Source organism: Acipenser ruthenus, chromosome 2, assembly GCF_902713425.1.
Source record: "Acipenser ruthenus chromosome 2, fAciRut3.2 maternal haplotype, whole genome shotgun sequence".
Lineage (NCBI taxonomy): Eukaryota > Metazoa > Chordata > Actinopteri > Acipenseriformes > Acipenseridae > Acipenser > Acipenser ruthenus.
Window position 1 is genome coordinate 79,950,707 of NC_081190.1, and position 17,929 is coordinate 79,968,635.

General features: G+C 35.0%; 1 protein-coding gene across 1 annotated transcript; it reads right to left on the reverse strand.

The window, feature by feature from the left end:
- Window positions 1-836: 836 nt before the first annotated feature.
- On the reverse strand, window positions 837-16,368 carry rnf175 (ring finger protein 175). The gene is made up of 9 exons (XM_034014029.3): window positions 16,084-16,368; window positions 13,595-13,632; window positions 13,170-13,311; window positions 9,448-9,602; window positions 8,965-9,072; window positions 5,940-6,060; window positions 3,958-4,091; window positions 3,146-3,247; window positions 837-2,417 (listed from the first exon to the last, which is right to left on the reverse strand). Exons 1-9 carry the CDS (start codon window positions 16,132-16,134, stop codon window positions 2,297-2,299), a joined length of 972 nt encoding a protein of 323 aa, XP_033869920.1. The 5' UTR covers window positions 16,135-16,368; the 3' UTR covers window positions 837-2,296.
- Window positions 16,369-17,929: the final 1,561 nt, after the last annotated feature.

Sequence of the window (17,929 nt, forward strand, 5' to 3'; positions counted from 1 at the left end):
TGGTACAAAGTATTGATTGGCTGGTTTTAGTGGATAATAGAATAAACTTGGACCAATAGTGCTTTTGTTTAGTATTTCTCATCCAACAGGTGTGAACTGAGCTTTCATTACGGCAAGTCAAAATTAAAAAGCCAGTACCTGTGTGGATTAATTTTAAATTGGATTCAAACTTGATGCTGTGACATAGCAGCAGGCTTCTACCGTCTCATAGAAGTCTACTAGAGCTTGGCTGATGGTACTGAATCGTTTTCTAATGAACATTATTTACTGAATGTTAAATCTGTTGTACAAAATTTTAAACACATTAACTTGGATTAAGTGTTTTCCAATACATATGATTTATTGGAAAACACACTTAATCTGTAAAATGTTCAATTGTATTAAAATGTGTTACCTAAGAACAAAAGTAAAATCTACATTTTTTTTAAATAACATTTGTTTGTATAAAGATGTATTAAGAATATACTCAAAATATTTTATGGGACAAAACCAGTATCTTTTTTTTTTTGTGTTGCTTATGTACAATTCAGTTGTATTACTGTATTTAACCCAAAAATATGCCTTCAAGGAATCAAAGAAATGGACCTTGCATAACATTTTGATATGATGATGGAAACCTAGAAATTGCCGAGTACTTATGTTAACTATTTGTAGGTAGTAATGTGATATTAATATAAACAGGTATGCTACATACTTTGCATTGCTTTTTGTTGTTGTTGTATTTGGTATAAGATTATTGTATGAACGCTCTACAAAACCGAATAAAAATGTTTTGGTTGAGAAATCTCTCTCATTTTATATAACACCTTACATAGCATTAAAAAAAAACAACATCACACATTTAATTCTTCTGCTTTATTTAACAATATTTTACACAGTATGATGTAAAATACCATTGGAACATACAATTTGAATCGTTCTTTTCCAGTAAATTCAGAAAATGCAAGAACCTAGACAAAAATATACTATTTTATTTTTTTCTCCTGTTTCACTATTAAAAGTACCAATAATTTTGCACAAGAAACAAATAAAAAGACACAAAATGAATTTACATAAAGCTGTACCTGCAGCATTTGAAACAAATTTCACTTGTATATCCAATCATTAGACAACTGCTATACATACTGTAGTATACACTTTCCTACATTATTTACTGTATAGTGTGGCGTATTCAGTGATAAAAGCAACTTTTTGAGAACTGTTTCTTGAATAAAATACTAGTCTCTCCAAATGATTACATTATTTAATTTTGATCAAAAGTATTTATTTAACCCTTATTATTATTTTTTTTTATAAGATTCTTACTTAAACATCACACAGAAAGCGTATTTGACTGATCAAATGGACAATCTTCATACCACCACCATTTAATTATCCAGTTAGGACCACATCTAATAATGTTACTTTTAAAAAAGACAAAAATGTGCCTAAGAGATAGACACACAAACTTTGGGGATTTCTCATAGTTCCCTTCTTGCAAGGATTTAAACATCATCATTTAGATCAATTGAATAGACCCCACTGTATCTTTCAGTTTGGCATGCAATTTAATGCTAACATTCCAAAATGCAGTACCTGGCGTAATATTTTGCCTTCAGTCCAACTCATCTTAGGAGTGCAATTAAAATGTCCCTACCATGTTTCATTTTCTGCCTACTACTATATTAAATGCACTAAAGTATCTTAGAGTAAAATACTGCTTTTTGAAGTTTCAAAAGTGTTCCCTAGCCTAATTTTTTGTCTATAGGGTGCAATTTGCCAAGTACAGTACAGGTAATAGAAAATATATTTCCACATGCTTTGTTAATACTAGTTGAATAGCAATTTTTTTAAAAAATTTTAAGTGGCTTAAGATTTAAGGTACGCACATTAAAATAAATAAATAAATAAATAAATAAATTACTTTGCCATAGTTTTAATCCTTTTGCATGTAAACATTTAGAACGGAAAAGCATAATAAAAAAATTAAAATATGCATTTTTCAAATATGACGGAAAGTTAGAAGATCACACAGTAGCTACAAGGTGTAAAAAGTTATTGCCCACTTTCAGTGTTTAAAGCCACACGATACTTTATTTAAAAGTTAGAAAATACTTAATTAGATGCAAGAATACCACATGCTGTGCCCGTACACAGCTATGTAAGACACTGCTTTACCCATTTACAGTAATACATTATGCAGTTAATAAATTAGTTTATACAAAAAAAGCTACTTTTGTGTTTGCAGTGGTAAGTACAACATCAGCAAATACTTGTATAACTGTTTGAAATACCAGCACCATTAATAATAAGAGCATTACTCAAGACCAAAAGTGTAATTAATACCCTGAACAAAGCCAATAATGATAGGTTGCCAAGCAACCAAGTATCTCAGCCAGTCCAGCAATTGGCCATATAAAACATGGGTGCGCTCCCAGCTAGTACAGAGTGTTAAGGATCAAGGTGTCAAGACAGGTGCAAAATCAAAACAAATAAATAAAAAAATAAAAATAAACCCCACATATACAAACTGTCATTAAATGTATAGAGAAAAAACAAATCGACGTAGTGGTATCGACCGACACAGATCATAACCGTTAAATGCGGTTTCAAAAATTCTGATGAATAGTCAAATATCCCCTTCAGTGAAATTCAACCCAACAAATATGACAAATTAATGTACCTTAAACATTCTTCTGTTGAGTAGTCTAATTTGCGGTGTTAAATACTGCCTAAACAGTCAAACTATTTCCTAATTTATTGTACTTTCCTTACTATTTTGTGTGTGCGATAGTCAGCATCTGTTAAATATTTAGGAAACAGTTCTTATGTAACAGATTTTAAAACACACTAAATTGTAACCTCTAACCTTCTGTGGATCTGAAGTATATTCTCAAGCATTTGGTTTTGCAATGCAGGCTTTACGGTTTGAAGACATTCAACAAAATAGGCTACACTACATGGATTCAATAGTCAGACAGGGAAATAGTCAGACCAAACCAGAGTAAAAAGCACAACTATTTTGTTAGGAAAGAATTTAAAATGCAAGGTTGGAGATCAATTCCACAACCCTTGAGGTGTCAAAGAAAATGATAAATATAGATATAGATATATATCTATATAGCAGTGTAAAATGTGGCTTCCTCTGACTGAGAAGAAAGGATACGGGTTGTTGAGCATTCTCTTGAGGTCCACCTTTTCATTGCAGTATGGACAGGTCTGCTTCTTGCCCACGATGCACCAGCCTCGGATACAAAATTCATGAAATCTGTTTATGGTTAATGTTAAGGATTTGATTAGTAGTAACAAAGTTACTATAAACATGTACTTGCTATATACATAAATACAGTACAATACTTGTTTAAACTAATTCCTTGAAGCAGAAAAGACTTCTGGTGCCTATATTAATTTAAAAATGAATCCCATAAGTTATGTTTACTGTATGCATATGAAATACCGCCCATTGTAAGAGACATGTGTGTTCTTATACAGCACAAGCAAAATAACCCAACCAAAACTTACAGTAAATAGCCACAGCTGCAGCAGGATATACATACAGAAACCACAAGAGACATCTGCCTTTATTTTCTGTAATGGAATGTGCAAATGAAATTCAGTTGAATTTCTGGGTGGGTGTAAAACAGAATTATTTCCCTTTAGTGACTATGGCCATCCCAATGCACTTAAATATGTATTTTAGAAATTTAATTTAAAACCAAAGTCAAACAAGTAAGTATGCAACATTTAAAAACGGTTAGTCTCAGAATTCTAGTCTAGGAGCAGAACAGCTAACATAAGTCCTGTCATCTTGCAGGCGTACCTAGGCTCTCAGACCAAATAGATTCTAGGACTGAAGTAGGTACCACTAGGTCAGAAATGTTTGAAGGGGCTTGGCCCTTGAGTTACTTGTAGGTTAAAAGCATAACTTTAAAACCAATTCTAGATTGCGCTGAAAGCCAATGAATGGATAAAGGATACATGTGATTGCATGAGAGCTGGTATGTGTTCTCAATGATTCCTTCTTCATCCAAGTCCACAAAGATCTTTTGTCCACATACAGCACAGATGTCATCAGACAGGTTCCTTGAAGGCATCCCTCTCCCAGTATAATACTGTTATATATATATATAAAAAAAACAATAATCACTGCAAGGTTATGGGATTTAATATCAATAGTGTTTTTAATCAAAAAAGAAAAAGCTCTATCATACAAACTGAATCACCACTTTGAATTGGTAGGTTGTTACAGGTTTATAGTGTACTTAGTACAGTAGTCCCTTGCTAAACTGGACATGTCTGGAGACAGACAGGTTGTCCAAAAAAAAAAAAAAAAAAAAAAAAAAAAACCACCACACACTAATTTTAACCCTCCTATTATGTTCAGAATTTAGGTACATCTGTTATGTTTTGGGTCATATTGACCGGATGCAATTTCAAACTAATTTAAAACAGCCTTAAATTGATTAAATGTTTTTATTTGCAAAGGTTTTACTCTTTTATGCTCTTTTAGTCCAGGAGCTGTGATAAAACTTATTTGACTGCCAACCTGGGAGCTCCTCATTTTGGAATGCTTTTACCAGTGAGATGCTGTTGCAATACTGACAGAAAATTAGGCTCTGCCTTGTAGATATATATTGTTTGTTTTTTTGTTTAAAAAGATCTCCAGACAGGTGCCGCCATTTCCAGAAATATTATTATTATTATTATTATTATTATTATTATTAATAATAATAAATACAACAACAAATTAAAGAAGTTTGTTTTATTCCGGCACACAAATCTACATAGATAAATGCCATGGGTCACAGTGACCTGAAACATTATTTGTGTACATTATTTGTAAAAATAAACCACTCAAAAAGGTTCTGTTTTCTGTGTATAAGTGCATGACCCCAACTTTGGAAAAGTCATAAAATATTATACAGAAAATGAAAAGAAAAACGACATTTAAGCTAATTGGAAGCTAGTGTCGGGTCAAATTGACCCGAAACCTAATAGGAGGGTTAAAGGTATTGTGCTGAAACAAGAGTCATGTGTTCGCTGTACTCATTACAATATGAAAAAATAGAAATCTCTGCAGTAGACCTATACAGTAAAATCAAATGAATATCTAGTCTATAGGCTGCTGTAAATACTACTGGTAACACAACAAATCATGCTGCTGCATTCTCACTACACAATGATACAATGCAGAAATAAAATTATTTTAAATAGAAACTAAATTAATTTAGTGCATTATCTTTTTTTACCGTAGCAATTAAAACAAAATAGATCATGGTGCCGCATGAATACATTATGATACTATACAGTACCTTACAGAGAAAATGTTACAGTGGACGCGTGGCTGCAAAGAAAGCACACAGCCTACAGGTCTGCTACTTTTCTGTTTATATGCCCTCTTATTTGTTTTCTTAATTTTAGCGATTTAGTATGTTCTTGTATTTATTTTTGTCCTGGCTTTGGGGTCAGTATAATACTTTTTTGTTGTTAATTGTGACATTGGGGGCCTGCAGCAGTGTGGCAGTGTATGAGGCATGTGTGTAAACAGCATTCAAAGCTGTTTACAGTAGCTTTGGGTCTTGCAATAAATCTTTGTCAGTATAAGGGGTGTGGTTCAGTAATGCAGAAAATCAGTTAACTGTTTATAAAACAGACTGTTTATACTACAATTAGTCTGGTTATTTGACGGTGTATAGTAGCGAAAGCTAATTTATACATTTTTAATGAAAATACATTACATATTATACAAAAAAAGTGTCAATGTATTTTAGTTTTCATTACCTCATTTTGGAAGAAGGAACAAGAGAAGTTTTATTGTACTAGTGATGAATTCTCACCCTCTCTGCTATGAAGCTATTAAACCTTCTTAAAGGTTTGATACTTTTAACACTTATGGGTTTTACCACCACAAAAAAACAAAAACCACAAATAAAATATGTAAATAAGTCAATTATACTTACGCCTATAGTAGAGGCCATATAATCAGAACATATTTCAGCAAAGTCTCTCCCCATGACTCCATAGTACAAGCCATAAAACAGCAATACCACACCAAAATCCATTGAATCTTCTGTTTTTATCCTGTTTAATACAGAATAATCTATTACGTTATACCTCTCATTTCTAAGGTTATAATGCAAATAACAAATACATTACCCATTCTATAGAAATACAGAACCTGTGACCTAAAACTGGAATTTGGACCAGCAATAGGACAGCACCTGCCAAGTGCCCCATGCAGGATCTTTGCTCACTTGTAGTCTTGAAACTTTGTTGTTTACAACATTTTAAATTCCGAAAAAATGTCTACTGTTTTATATATACACTGTAGGATCACCTACTTGTGACTCAACTTGTTGTTGGAAATATCTTTGAAACTAGATACAAAAGGGTCATTTATCAAAAATCTATTTCCAACCAAAACTTAGTTGTTTGTATATCAAACAGATAGGGTTTATTTAACCTTAAGTTGCTACAACAGTGACCTTGTGTGGTCAAAACACTGAATTAACAAAAACATCTTCCCTGCAGCCTTAAATAATGCACTTCACTAAAACAAGCACATCATTGACTCCCACCAGGGCTGACCTATATCCACTGTAGGTAAGTCTGACATGGAGACAGAAGCCTTTATATACCCCAGATTCTGATACTCTCAATAGCTGGTGATAAAGTATGTCAAAACCAAGAATCTTCAGAATTGATTGAATAAGTGCCTCCCTAGTTATTTAAAAACTTAGGGGTAGATGTACTAAAATGTTGCATCTGTCGCAATCGTTGCAAACCACATGCAAACCAGTCGGAAGTGTAGCGTGAAATGTACTAAACAAATGCAACGCTGTTAGCATCATTTTAACGAATGCTTTGGAGCTGCAGTTCTTATTTGCGCTTTAGCCTTAAACTGTCACAATTGTTGCTGGCATTTCCCAGTCCACTTTTTCTCTTGTGTTGCCAGTTGTGCTCAATGTATTTGAGATGAACACCCAAGTGCCTAATTTTCACTGAAGTCAGGGTGTACTTACAAGCCTTGAAAACAAATTTCTATGACATTTCTGGTTTTCCCAGCATGTTGGGAGCAACAGACTACACATGTGCCACTGACCCCTCCAGCTTATTCCGAGCATCTGTATAGGACCATGATCTATTGTGTGTTAATTGTCTAGGATACTAAGTAGACCAAGTTAAAAATATAATAATTTAAAATAAAAAACCCTAAAATCATTTAATTTCAATTTTAAATAATCTTTTATTCGGCATTGTACACCAATGTGTACAATGCAGCAGCATGATTTATTTTTGTGTTACCAGCAGGCTAAAGTAAAAAGAAAGTGCACTAGGTATTCATTTGATTACTACTGTATTGTATAGGCATACTGTACAGGTTTATATTTTTACATAACGTAATGTACAGCCTACCCAAAACACAGTGTTATTTCAGTGCAATGATTTATATTTAAAATACATTGAGAACTGTAAACTTGTGTGGGCGATTAATGTATTGTTTTTAAACCTGATACCTCCTTATGTTGGACAAACATGTCCGGTTTAGCGAGGGGCTACTATATGATTATGAAAAGCTTATTGGGGGTGAAGGTTGGGGCCCCACTACAGAATCTGATGGGATTAAACTGCCTTTCATTTTTTATATATTAAATATAATTACAGTATTAAAATAGGTAAAATTAAGATGGAACAGAATGCATTGTACAGATGACACTTAACAAAAACAGTGTTATTTTGATTCTTGCACCCATGCATATATAGACATTATCTTTCGGGGCACTCTGCTGCAGCAAACCACAGCTCAACTGCCGCTACCTTATTTTACAACATCTCGCTAAGATGATGCAAATATTTAAATGAGTATACTGTGTCTCTCTTCATTAACATATTTTTTTCTTAGTACAGACAACAAAATGTGCATTTTGTGAATTGTTGTAACGAAAATGCAAATTGCGGTATGTTTGCGCTGCGACTGGCCAATCTTGGTACATCTACCCCTTACTGTGACATATGGACAAAGAGATAGCTGTACAAGCAGGGTGCCTCCATACTGTATAGTCCCAGGTTATTATATTCTTAATAGCTTGTGCTAAAGAATATCCTTTAAGTGTCCTCACAACTGGAGAAGTGGTTCTCTTGATCCAAGTAAAATTGGACACATAGTAACCCCAGGGTAACCCTCATTTATCTTGAGAACCCCTCAATTACTTGTGACATATAGATAATGCCCTTTAAGTGTCACCGGAGTATGACAAGGAGATACATGAAAAAATGTCAGACAATATAACCAACAGAAAGACAAATTATTACAATAAAAAAGCATGTTTTATCATCATCATGTACTGTAAAAATGTAGGATAAATTACACAATGGCAAGAGTAAAAATGAATGAATGGAGTGGGCTTCATACTTCACCAGAATCATGTCCTTCTCCCTTGTTTGCTTTTGAAAAATAATCAAATTTGTACCATGGGCTGCTGATATCCTGCCAAAATCCTAAGGTTAACAAGCTAGCTATCAGGCTCATTTGTAAGCTTGACCCTTGGCTGTGCACACTGATGGATCAAGTCAACCTGATTTGGAATATATAATACTTTACTCCTGTTTTGTATAATTAAAACCATGGCAAATCTAAAACAGATTAGTAGGTATACCTTATTTTAAAAAATGTCCAGTTTATTCTTAATAAATGGTTACAATCTCAATCTCCACATACAGCGTAATGTCTAGGCAAGGATTCTAAAGAACGTGACAACTGCAGTAGCTCTGGGTGGTGGGGGTGGTGGTGGTGGGAGATGTAATCAGATATTCATTAGTCTAAAATGTTGCTCCTGGGAACAGATGTGAAGTAAACCAGCCCTAGAACTGGACCAGATATTACAGCTTCATCAGAACCAGGTGTAAACGCAAAGTTCAGTGTCTTGAAAATTATGGTTCTCTTCAAAAATGTACATAAACAAAATAAAAAAGACGGAAACCTACCTGAATAATAAATTAAATCCAAACATGGTGAACATTATGGCCAGATACCCCAAGATACCAACTGCATAACTGAGTTTGTAAATGAGGAGGAACCATTTGTAAACCATTCTGTGGACAAGACAAAAATGATTTGTTATAACAATTACATTGTTTGATTTATTTATTTAGACTGACCCACTTTATTTAACCTGTAGAAAAAAAAAAAAAAAAAAATCTAATTATTTATATTTTTATATATATAAAAACCATAAAAGTCCCCCTACTGATAGGTCAACTGTAGCCCTTGAAAGGACTTTACATCTGGTCTACTTTTTATTGTCACCTCAACTATTGTCACATCCATATTTCTGAAATTTAGTAGAATGGTCTAATCGGATCCATAATGACTTGTCTTTTGACGCCTTTCCACTACAACAAAACAGATGAATGCTGACAGAGGAACTCCATGTAGACCTGCTGGAAAAGATTTAATACAATACATACCGTGGCGTCCTTCCTGAGAGGGGTTTGCGGGTAGCTCTGAAGATGATGTAGCTGGTTATTACAGAGAACATTCCCCATGTGGAGAGAAAACGCCACCAGTAAAGTTTTACTGTGAAATACAAAGGAACGACCCACATCTGCACCAAGGTCACCATCTGTCAAAGAAATGCAGAAACCCACTTGAAAACCTCCAAAAACCCTACAGTAGCATTTCTTTACTACCTTGTTAAATTTAATTGGGAAACCAAATTTTACCTACAGACCACTGTAACAACTACCTGGATACACTCCCACATTGGAGGACTCTACATTTTACAGCCACCGTCTTATTAGTTGCATAGTAAGACAATAATGATTTGATTGTTACTCTGTGTTGAACTTTCATTTCTATAAGGTCCAACATCATGGGCTGATCTGGGGGGGGGGGGGGGGTGCTGGGGTCCTGGTAGCCCGGAACCCCCCCCCCCCCCCCCATTAAAAATGTAAAAATAATGTTTACTTTAAACGGTATGTTTCGTATCAGGTATCCCCCCTTCATGACAGGTTTTTTTTTTTTAAATTTAGTCAGCGCCAATTTTTTACCCCGATTTTCTCCCCAATTTAGTATGCCCAATTATTATCTGTATCCTCGGCTCACCGCTCGCACCCCCCCCCCGCCGACTCGGGAAACGGCAGCTGGAACACGCGTCCTCTGAAACGTGCTCCTGCCAAGCCGTCATTTTTCGCACTGCAGATCCACAGCAATGCCACCAGACCTATAGTGCCGGAGGACAACACAGATCTGGCGGCTCCACTGCAGAACCACAGGCGCCCTATCGGCCACAGGGGTCGCTGATGCGCGGTGAGCCATGGATTCCCCTGCAGACCTAAGCCCTCCCTACCCGGGCAGCGCTCAGCCAATTGTGCACCGCCCCCTAGGAACTCCCGGTCACGGTCGGCTGTGACATAGCCTGGACTTGAACCTGCGATCTCCAGGCTATAGGGCACATCCTGCACTCCGCGCGGAGCGCCTTTACTGGATGCGCCACTCGGGAGCCCAAATTCATGGACAGTCTTGACCCGCCACCCCCCCCCTTCATGAAAGTCTGCATCCGTACCTGCATCGTCCTTCTATTTTTTTTCCTTTTACTGTGTTTAAAAGTTTACATGCATTCACATTCATTTTTTGCCATGGCTGACATGGCATTAGACATGAAAGTGTAGATAAAAAATATGACATGTGTATTGTTATCTATCCCTTTGTTGACCCCCCACACGCTTACGGTTTTATTATTTTACCAATCAACGGCTTTAATTTGGGCAACTGAACACCTCTGCATAGCAGTATTAGTTCAGAAGATAAATGCTTTCCCTCCGTCCTATAAAAAAAAACATCAATTGACATTGGCCCTAATGCAGACTTTCTGCAAAGTAAGGCAGAATTTCAACACTACAGACCTATACAAACTAATGGTCTACCAGGGCAATACAAAAATATATTTTTTCGTTGTTACCATCAGTTTCCTGCCAATGGTGAAACTGATATTTGAGTTAGAGGTTTTATATTATTATTTTCTATTATATAGAACAGCTCTGCGGTTTGGGAGGAAAACAGGGAAACCTTGAACAAATTCATATTTCTTAAATCTTTCCTCCCATGAAAATAAAAGGTCATTGAGAAATAAACCTCAATCTATATATTTATTCCAGTCGAAATAGCCATTTTTATGGGGCATGTTACTAAAATTGATGGCTGATTTAATCAAGCAATTTAGTAAGGGACAGATGGATAAAGGTACCATAGTTTTGCAGGCACTATCCATCAATTTTGCCTACGCTTATTAACAACATTTTAACAGTAATTGTCACATCTTAAGCTGCCATTGTGCCACACAGTAACACAGGGAGGAAATGCGTCCTTTGTGTTTTGACAGAACCTGGTATCTGGATTGCATTACTTACTGGTAGTGGAGAGGTCACCATCTGGGTATATGCATACAATAACCCATCTGCATTGCTGGCAAACAGCAAAATTGTCACATGGATCATATTAGTCCAACTTTAACTCATCTACACATCATAGTGAGAGGAATTTCCTGACAAATCAGACAGCCGCCCAGAGGTAAAATATTTTTCTCATTACTTTTAAATGAGCTCAATGCAAGTGAGATGGGTAGACGGGTTTGATTTAAACCTGAAGGTGTATATTTGACAAAACACAATTTACCTTAATCACATGGGCCAATTAAATGATATTACATGGCTTTATAATTTATCTTTTATGCTTCTGTGTTTCACACTTTAGTTTTACACCTTTTTTCTGCATTGTTCCTTTTTTCTCTTTTTTACACCCATGGTGAGATGTTTAATATACTGTGTACACCTTACAAGTTTCAGCCAGCCCTGGAGGATTGGGATGTAAATTCAAGCTGAACCTACAGGGCCTGTTCTTACATTAAAAGAAAATGTAAACACATTTCACATTTGAAAGTGATTTCTCTTGAGCAACATCAGGAAAACTAAACAGATGTACTATTTAACATTGAAGCTAAAAAATGCATTTGAATCTAAGCTAAACATCTTAGTAAAGGATAGGTAACATTAGCTGCCGTACAGTATGCTGGTAAAAGACTTTCAAAAAAGGTAAAAATTGTAAACTCTGACCATTTAAAATTGCTAGAGAGGAAGAGTTCTGTATTTTTCAAATCATATTAAATCAGAGCTACAGAAGTTAGAAATAATGAATTGCATGGCCAAATACAAAAGCTACAAAATATAGTAATACACTTTGTTTTACCTCTGTACTTTCAGTTCATGGGACAGATTCACAAAACATTTTCTAATGCAGGTTATAAAAAAAGGTTAATTGTTTATTTTATGATTTCATACATTTTAACTAGTGGTTTTCCTGAAACTGTTCTACAATATGACTTTTTACTTTATACTAGTCTAGATAGTGGATATCAAACTGTATTTATTCATACAAACACCCTTGAAAACTTTGTGAACAGGGGCCATTAATACCACATTAACTTTTTTCTAAATACTTGGTGGATGAATCTGGATCTGACCCAGTATTTCACTGAGATTCTATTTAATTTTCCATAACTCCAGGAAATGTGATCTAATGATTAGAGAACAGGATTAAAAGCCAGGAATCTGTCGCTGATTCACTGCCCAAACATGAGAAACTACTTTAAAATAAAAAATAAAAACAAAAGCCTTGTGGGTTTTAATCACTTACTTCAGTTACAATCATATCTACAGACTATCATGCATAATCTTAAGAAAACATTTAGAAAGTTCAGATGGTAATAGAAAATACAGGTACTTCAAGTATAAAAAATATATATATAAATTATGCAATATACTCACAAATGCTAATATAAACTGAATAAACAAGAATTTATAACTTTGCATATTTCACAAATAAATATTTTGCTTTTGCTTCTAATGAATAGTTTGAATCTTGTGCCAAATAACTTAATGTGATAAACATATTCAACAATAGAAAAGCAAGGCAAAAAAGCACAATGGTCACATTTAAAAATCCAAAAACAAAAACAAAAAACCCACGGAAACCTTTTAAACTTCTTTTTACCAGTTCTGTCCAGGGAGGAGAAGCCTGTCATTGTTCCTTCTGCTCTACCGGCTTTTGTCTAATAGCTTATGCCACTTACCTATAAATGCTAAATACATATAAAAACAATACTAAGAAAAATGATTAAGTCATCATGACTCACATTATAGGATCTGCAGTGCCTCTGTTTCCACTGGACCAACACGATCTGTGCAATCACCAGGGTAGCTATAAGTATGAGTACCATCTCTGCATGCATGGCCTCATGGCCACGGTGTTTAACATGCATCTTTTCATGCTGCATTCTGTAGCCAGGTAGATACGAGGGAAAAACAAAAGCACATGAAGGAATGTGTTAGCTTGTAATATACATGTTGGCAAGAAAGCTGTAAGTATTAAGTTAAAATACTGTGATTTTTATCAATAGTAGTTATCCATTATATACTGTACAGATATTACAACTCTGATCAGTAGTAAGCAATTTGGTAGTGCTTGGATAGCTTATTCATTGTATTTTTACAAAGACCTGGTTGAGTATGGATTGTTATAATTAGTTATGGACCAGGATACCGTAAAAAGAACACTTACTTCCAATGCTCCTCTGGTGACATTTTTGAAAGTTCAGCCTACAAGAAAGACAGAATTAAAATAAACTGCAAAACATTAGTCTCCTAATTCTTTTTCTAACTCAGTTTATACAAATCAAACATATTTGAACAACTGATCTTCCTTCAAAAGTCTTACATCAATCAAGAGGAGCAAAGCAGGACAACTGGTTTGTTTAAAACATGACATCACATCTGCTATACATCTCAAATAGCTTCCTGAATGGTTTTGCTTGTGTGTATAAAGGATGACGGAAATGTTTATTATGTTTGAAGGCGCTATACTCAAATACAAGATGCTTTGTATAGGTTGTAATCCTGCAGTTAAATGTTAAGTCTTCTTTACATGCTTAAAAGGAATAATCTAGAGCCTTATGCATTCCTGACTCAAAATAAACAAGTGACACTCAAATTGAATTTATAGGATACATTTCTAATCAGCCACTGGACACACATTGTACAAGCAAACAGAACCTTGTAAAAACTATGAAACTGTCTTTTTAATATGTGTGGCAAGTAGAGACGGTGCAGAAGGATATGACATTTAGATGTATTCAGTGAGTACTGCCCGTAATTTGATAACACAGGATTGTTTTTTAGAAGTACTGACAGACTTTGGATGAGAAAGAGATAGATTAAATAAATAAGCACTGGCAGAAACTTTGCAAATGTACAACTTTGTTCCAAGTTGGCCCAACCAATGGCAAAACATTTTCTGACCTACAGTGGGCTTGTCCCTGTGGATCTCGTTTAATGTATAAACTACTAAATGCATTAGTGTCTGTGCTCCAGCGTGGCTGTTTTGTTTGCTCAACGTCTTGAACAGGACTTGTTTAACTTCTTGCGGTCACAAGAGTCAAGAAGATTGGGCCTGTGTGGCACTTTATGTCTGTCTTAAAACATCGATACAGAATGAGGAAGGCTAGATTCACAAGGAAAGCAGTCAGGAGTACAAAGAATGTTTGCATTATAATACTTGAGAAATACTACAGTGAAAGTTGACATATTCTAGATTTACCTGCATTTACCTCTGCAATATTTATCAGTGAACTGGGAGACAATTTGTGAGATTTAAGAAGCACTTCTTTTGACTTTTCCATGCAAACTTTAAAATAGACTATTTTCTTGTAACTTCTAATGAATAATATTATATATGCACTTTTACATTTTGTTGTCATTTTATTTCATCATGCATAAAGGCTCCAGCAAACGCTCCGAATTGCTTTGTTATTTTTTGCTAGCTGTATGGCTCTGGGGTCAGTCATTTACTCAGACAAGGGATGCTGTTATTTATTGTTATTTATTTATTTTACTATAGCGAACGTCCCTGATGAGTACCTACACTTGTAGTACTACTTATTTGACGGATATAAGACCACTGTACGGGCGATGAACATAAATATATAACCATAAACAGAACGTTATTATTGATGCTCAAAAACTAAATCAAACTTAAAGTAGTAGAAATAAAAAGTAACCGATCACCGACATTCAGATAATATAGTTTAAGAATTTGATGCAGATTTTGTTTGATTTACAGGGGTTGGCAAAAAAAAATTGAAACATCTGTCAGAACACTATCATTATGGCGTTAGGTGTTTAAATTACTCCGTCCTGCAAGACCATTCCTGAATAGTTTTTGTTTTTCTTTCTCGTAAGCGCGAGGATGTGCACTCGTCTCAGGCTAGACAGTTTAGTAAATAAAACAACAAAACCTTCAATGAAGGCTTCATGCACGCTGTTCTGCAAATAACGATCATCTACTAATCTGTCTCTGTATATCTTTTAATATGGCCTGTTTACGACATGCCTCTGGTCAACTCGTGTAATATTGGGTAACGAGTTTGTTCTGCCAAAGCTGTAGCAACGATAATATTCCTGTCATAAATCTAACGAGAACATAAGTGTTTTGTTCATAACTCTCTTTTTAAAAGTTACTTTCACAACGAGACGCAGGAACTATTTAAAAGAAGAAAATATGACACTTCTAGGCTTTATCCAGATTACATTTTTTTAAGCCACATTACAATAATTAATTAATGAAGCAAGATATGGTAGAATATGTGTAGCTAAACACTCGCACGGCCATTTAACCCCGACACAGTTTACATTTGATTTACATGATAAATTACCGGTTGCTAATGAAAAATGTAGCAGTCTGTATATGGAGATACTATGCAACTCGTAGTGATACGACACATTCGTTGATACCACATTTCAATCAACTATGGGGTACATTCGTTGAGTAATACCATTTGTTAGCATTTAAGAGATGTTTACCGCATCCCTTTCCCTGTGTTTGGAATAGCGCTGCCACTTATATTTGATATATAGTGAGTCCAAAGTAAGAAAAAAAATATAATTATGAGCAGACACCATCTTAATAATAATAATAAAAAGAAACATTATTAACCTGCACAATTGACATGTTTAAAAAATAAAACGGATATGACAAATAACGCGGGTTTGTACCTGTTCATTGAGTGATTCTATTTCCACTACCTGAACTGCCACGGCCGCCATGTCTCTTCTTAAGACACAACAGCGACAGCTGATTCATTCTGAAGTCCAGCCTGTATTCACAGACCTTAGTTGCGCAGCCAAGGCAACACGTTGGGTGCGTTCTCTTATCTGCGTTTGCTGCGCGTGGCTGCTCTCCGTTTGACGTCACACGCAGCTACTAGAGAAACACCTTCCCAGAGCTTGCTGCGCGTGGCTGTTTGACGTCACGTTGCTACTAGTAACGCCTTCTCCAAACCTTTGGGAAACTTTACCTGCAACATCACCTAATTATACTTTAGTTGCATAATTAGTGACTTATTCTATTTGTCTGATGTATATAATGAAACGTAATTATATGTAATTATTCAATTCATCACAATGTATCACACATGGGTAATGCATTCATTTGCAGTCCATTATAACTTAATTTTAATTTTTAAACGTCCTATAGTTAGTTTCTGGATTTTCAGACTATACAGAGTCAGTTTGATGTTTTGAACATTAACTTTATTGTAACAGTATACATTACTTATCATGGATTAGTACATTACGTTTAATTTACTATTAATTACTATATTATTTTGATTAATTTATTTATTTATGTAGGTAACACTTTAAAATAAGTGTCTGTAATTCATGATGAATTACGTATGAAGTCGTTTATCACCACGATACGATAAAATAGGAATTCATCTCGCAGAACGGAATTGTGCAGATCTGTGCAGAACTGCGGAAATCTGTGCTGCAGGAACGCACCCGTTCTTTGGCAAGACACGGGAAGAAAGGCGGAGGTAAATGACGTATACTCCTTATGTAAACAATGGAATTCGGTCAGCAGAGAACTAAAAACATCTGTGATTCAAAATGCAGGTCAAATGGCACATGTGTTTTTGATAGTGTGCTACATGTTGCAATATGAGCCACGCATATTAAGGCTTGTATGCACCAGGCAACAGACTCATACAGTCTACCGAAAGATTAGCATGAAAATGAATTTGCATTGTTAGGAGTTTCATGCATTAGTGTATGTGACATGCCTTGCAGCAATATCTTTCTACTCTGGCATAAAATAATGTTAAACATGGCAGCCATACAGCCAGTTAACTCATCCCTTCCATCTCCTTACTTTGTTTTTCACAAATTCCATAAACACAGTTGGAGAAATACATTCCTGTCAACCCTTTTTGAGCCCAGCTTATACCAGGGTTTTCAAACCCTTAAGGAATGCTTCCAAACCTTAAGAAATTCAGCTCTGACTTGGAAATCATAGTATTACAACATATGAAAGAAAAAATATAGAACTTCTCCCAGTTTAGTAATTGAAATCTGCAAAAAAAAAAAAAGCTTTTTTCATCATTTGCTGTGTTCAGTATTATTAAGATATATTATAACATAATATAACATAATATAACATTATAACATTATTAACATATTTAACATTACAACATTAGAACTATCGTCCATAATGAACATGAGGTTTTGATTTGCCGGTAAGATTTTACCTGGCAACGGGAGTCTAATTCAGAAACTGATCTCCATGCCTATAAAACAAACAATACCACCATAGACATGTAAGGAGCAAAGCAATAGAGTAAATTGCTGCCGAGATTAACGTCAGGTGAGTTTAATATTTAGATGTGAAAAAGCAGTCAGTCTCTTATATTAGAAATCATATTTTGAAATGAACATTTTAAATAATAATAAAAAGGTACTGGTATGCTGGTTACATTTCTAGACTACATATATAAGTACTTATTTCATTTGAAGGAAATATTTTATTTCAGTATATATATATGTATTGTAACAACCCTGGGTC

Coding starts and splice junctions, on each gene's coding strand:
- rnf175 (XM_034014029.3), bottom strand. CDS start 16,134: ATGGCGGCCGTGGCAGTTCAGGTAGTGGAAATAGAATCACTCAATGAA. Junction 9,073..9,447: donor CTCTCAGGAAGGACGCCACG/GTATGTATTGTA, acceptor TCTTGTCCACAG/AATGGTTTACAAATGGTTCC. Junction 6,061..8,964: donor GGATTTAATTTATTATTCAG/GTAGGTTTCCGT, acceptor TGTATTAAACAG/GATAAAAACAGAAGATTCAA.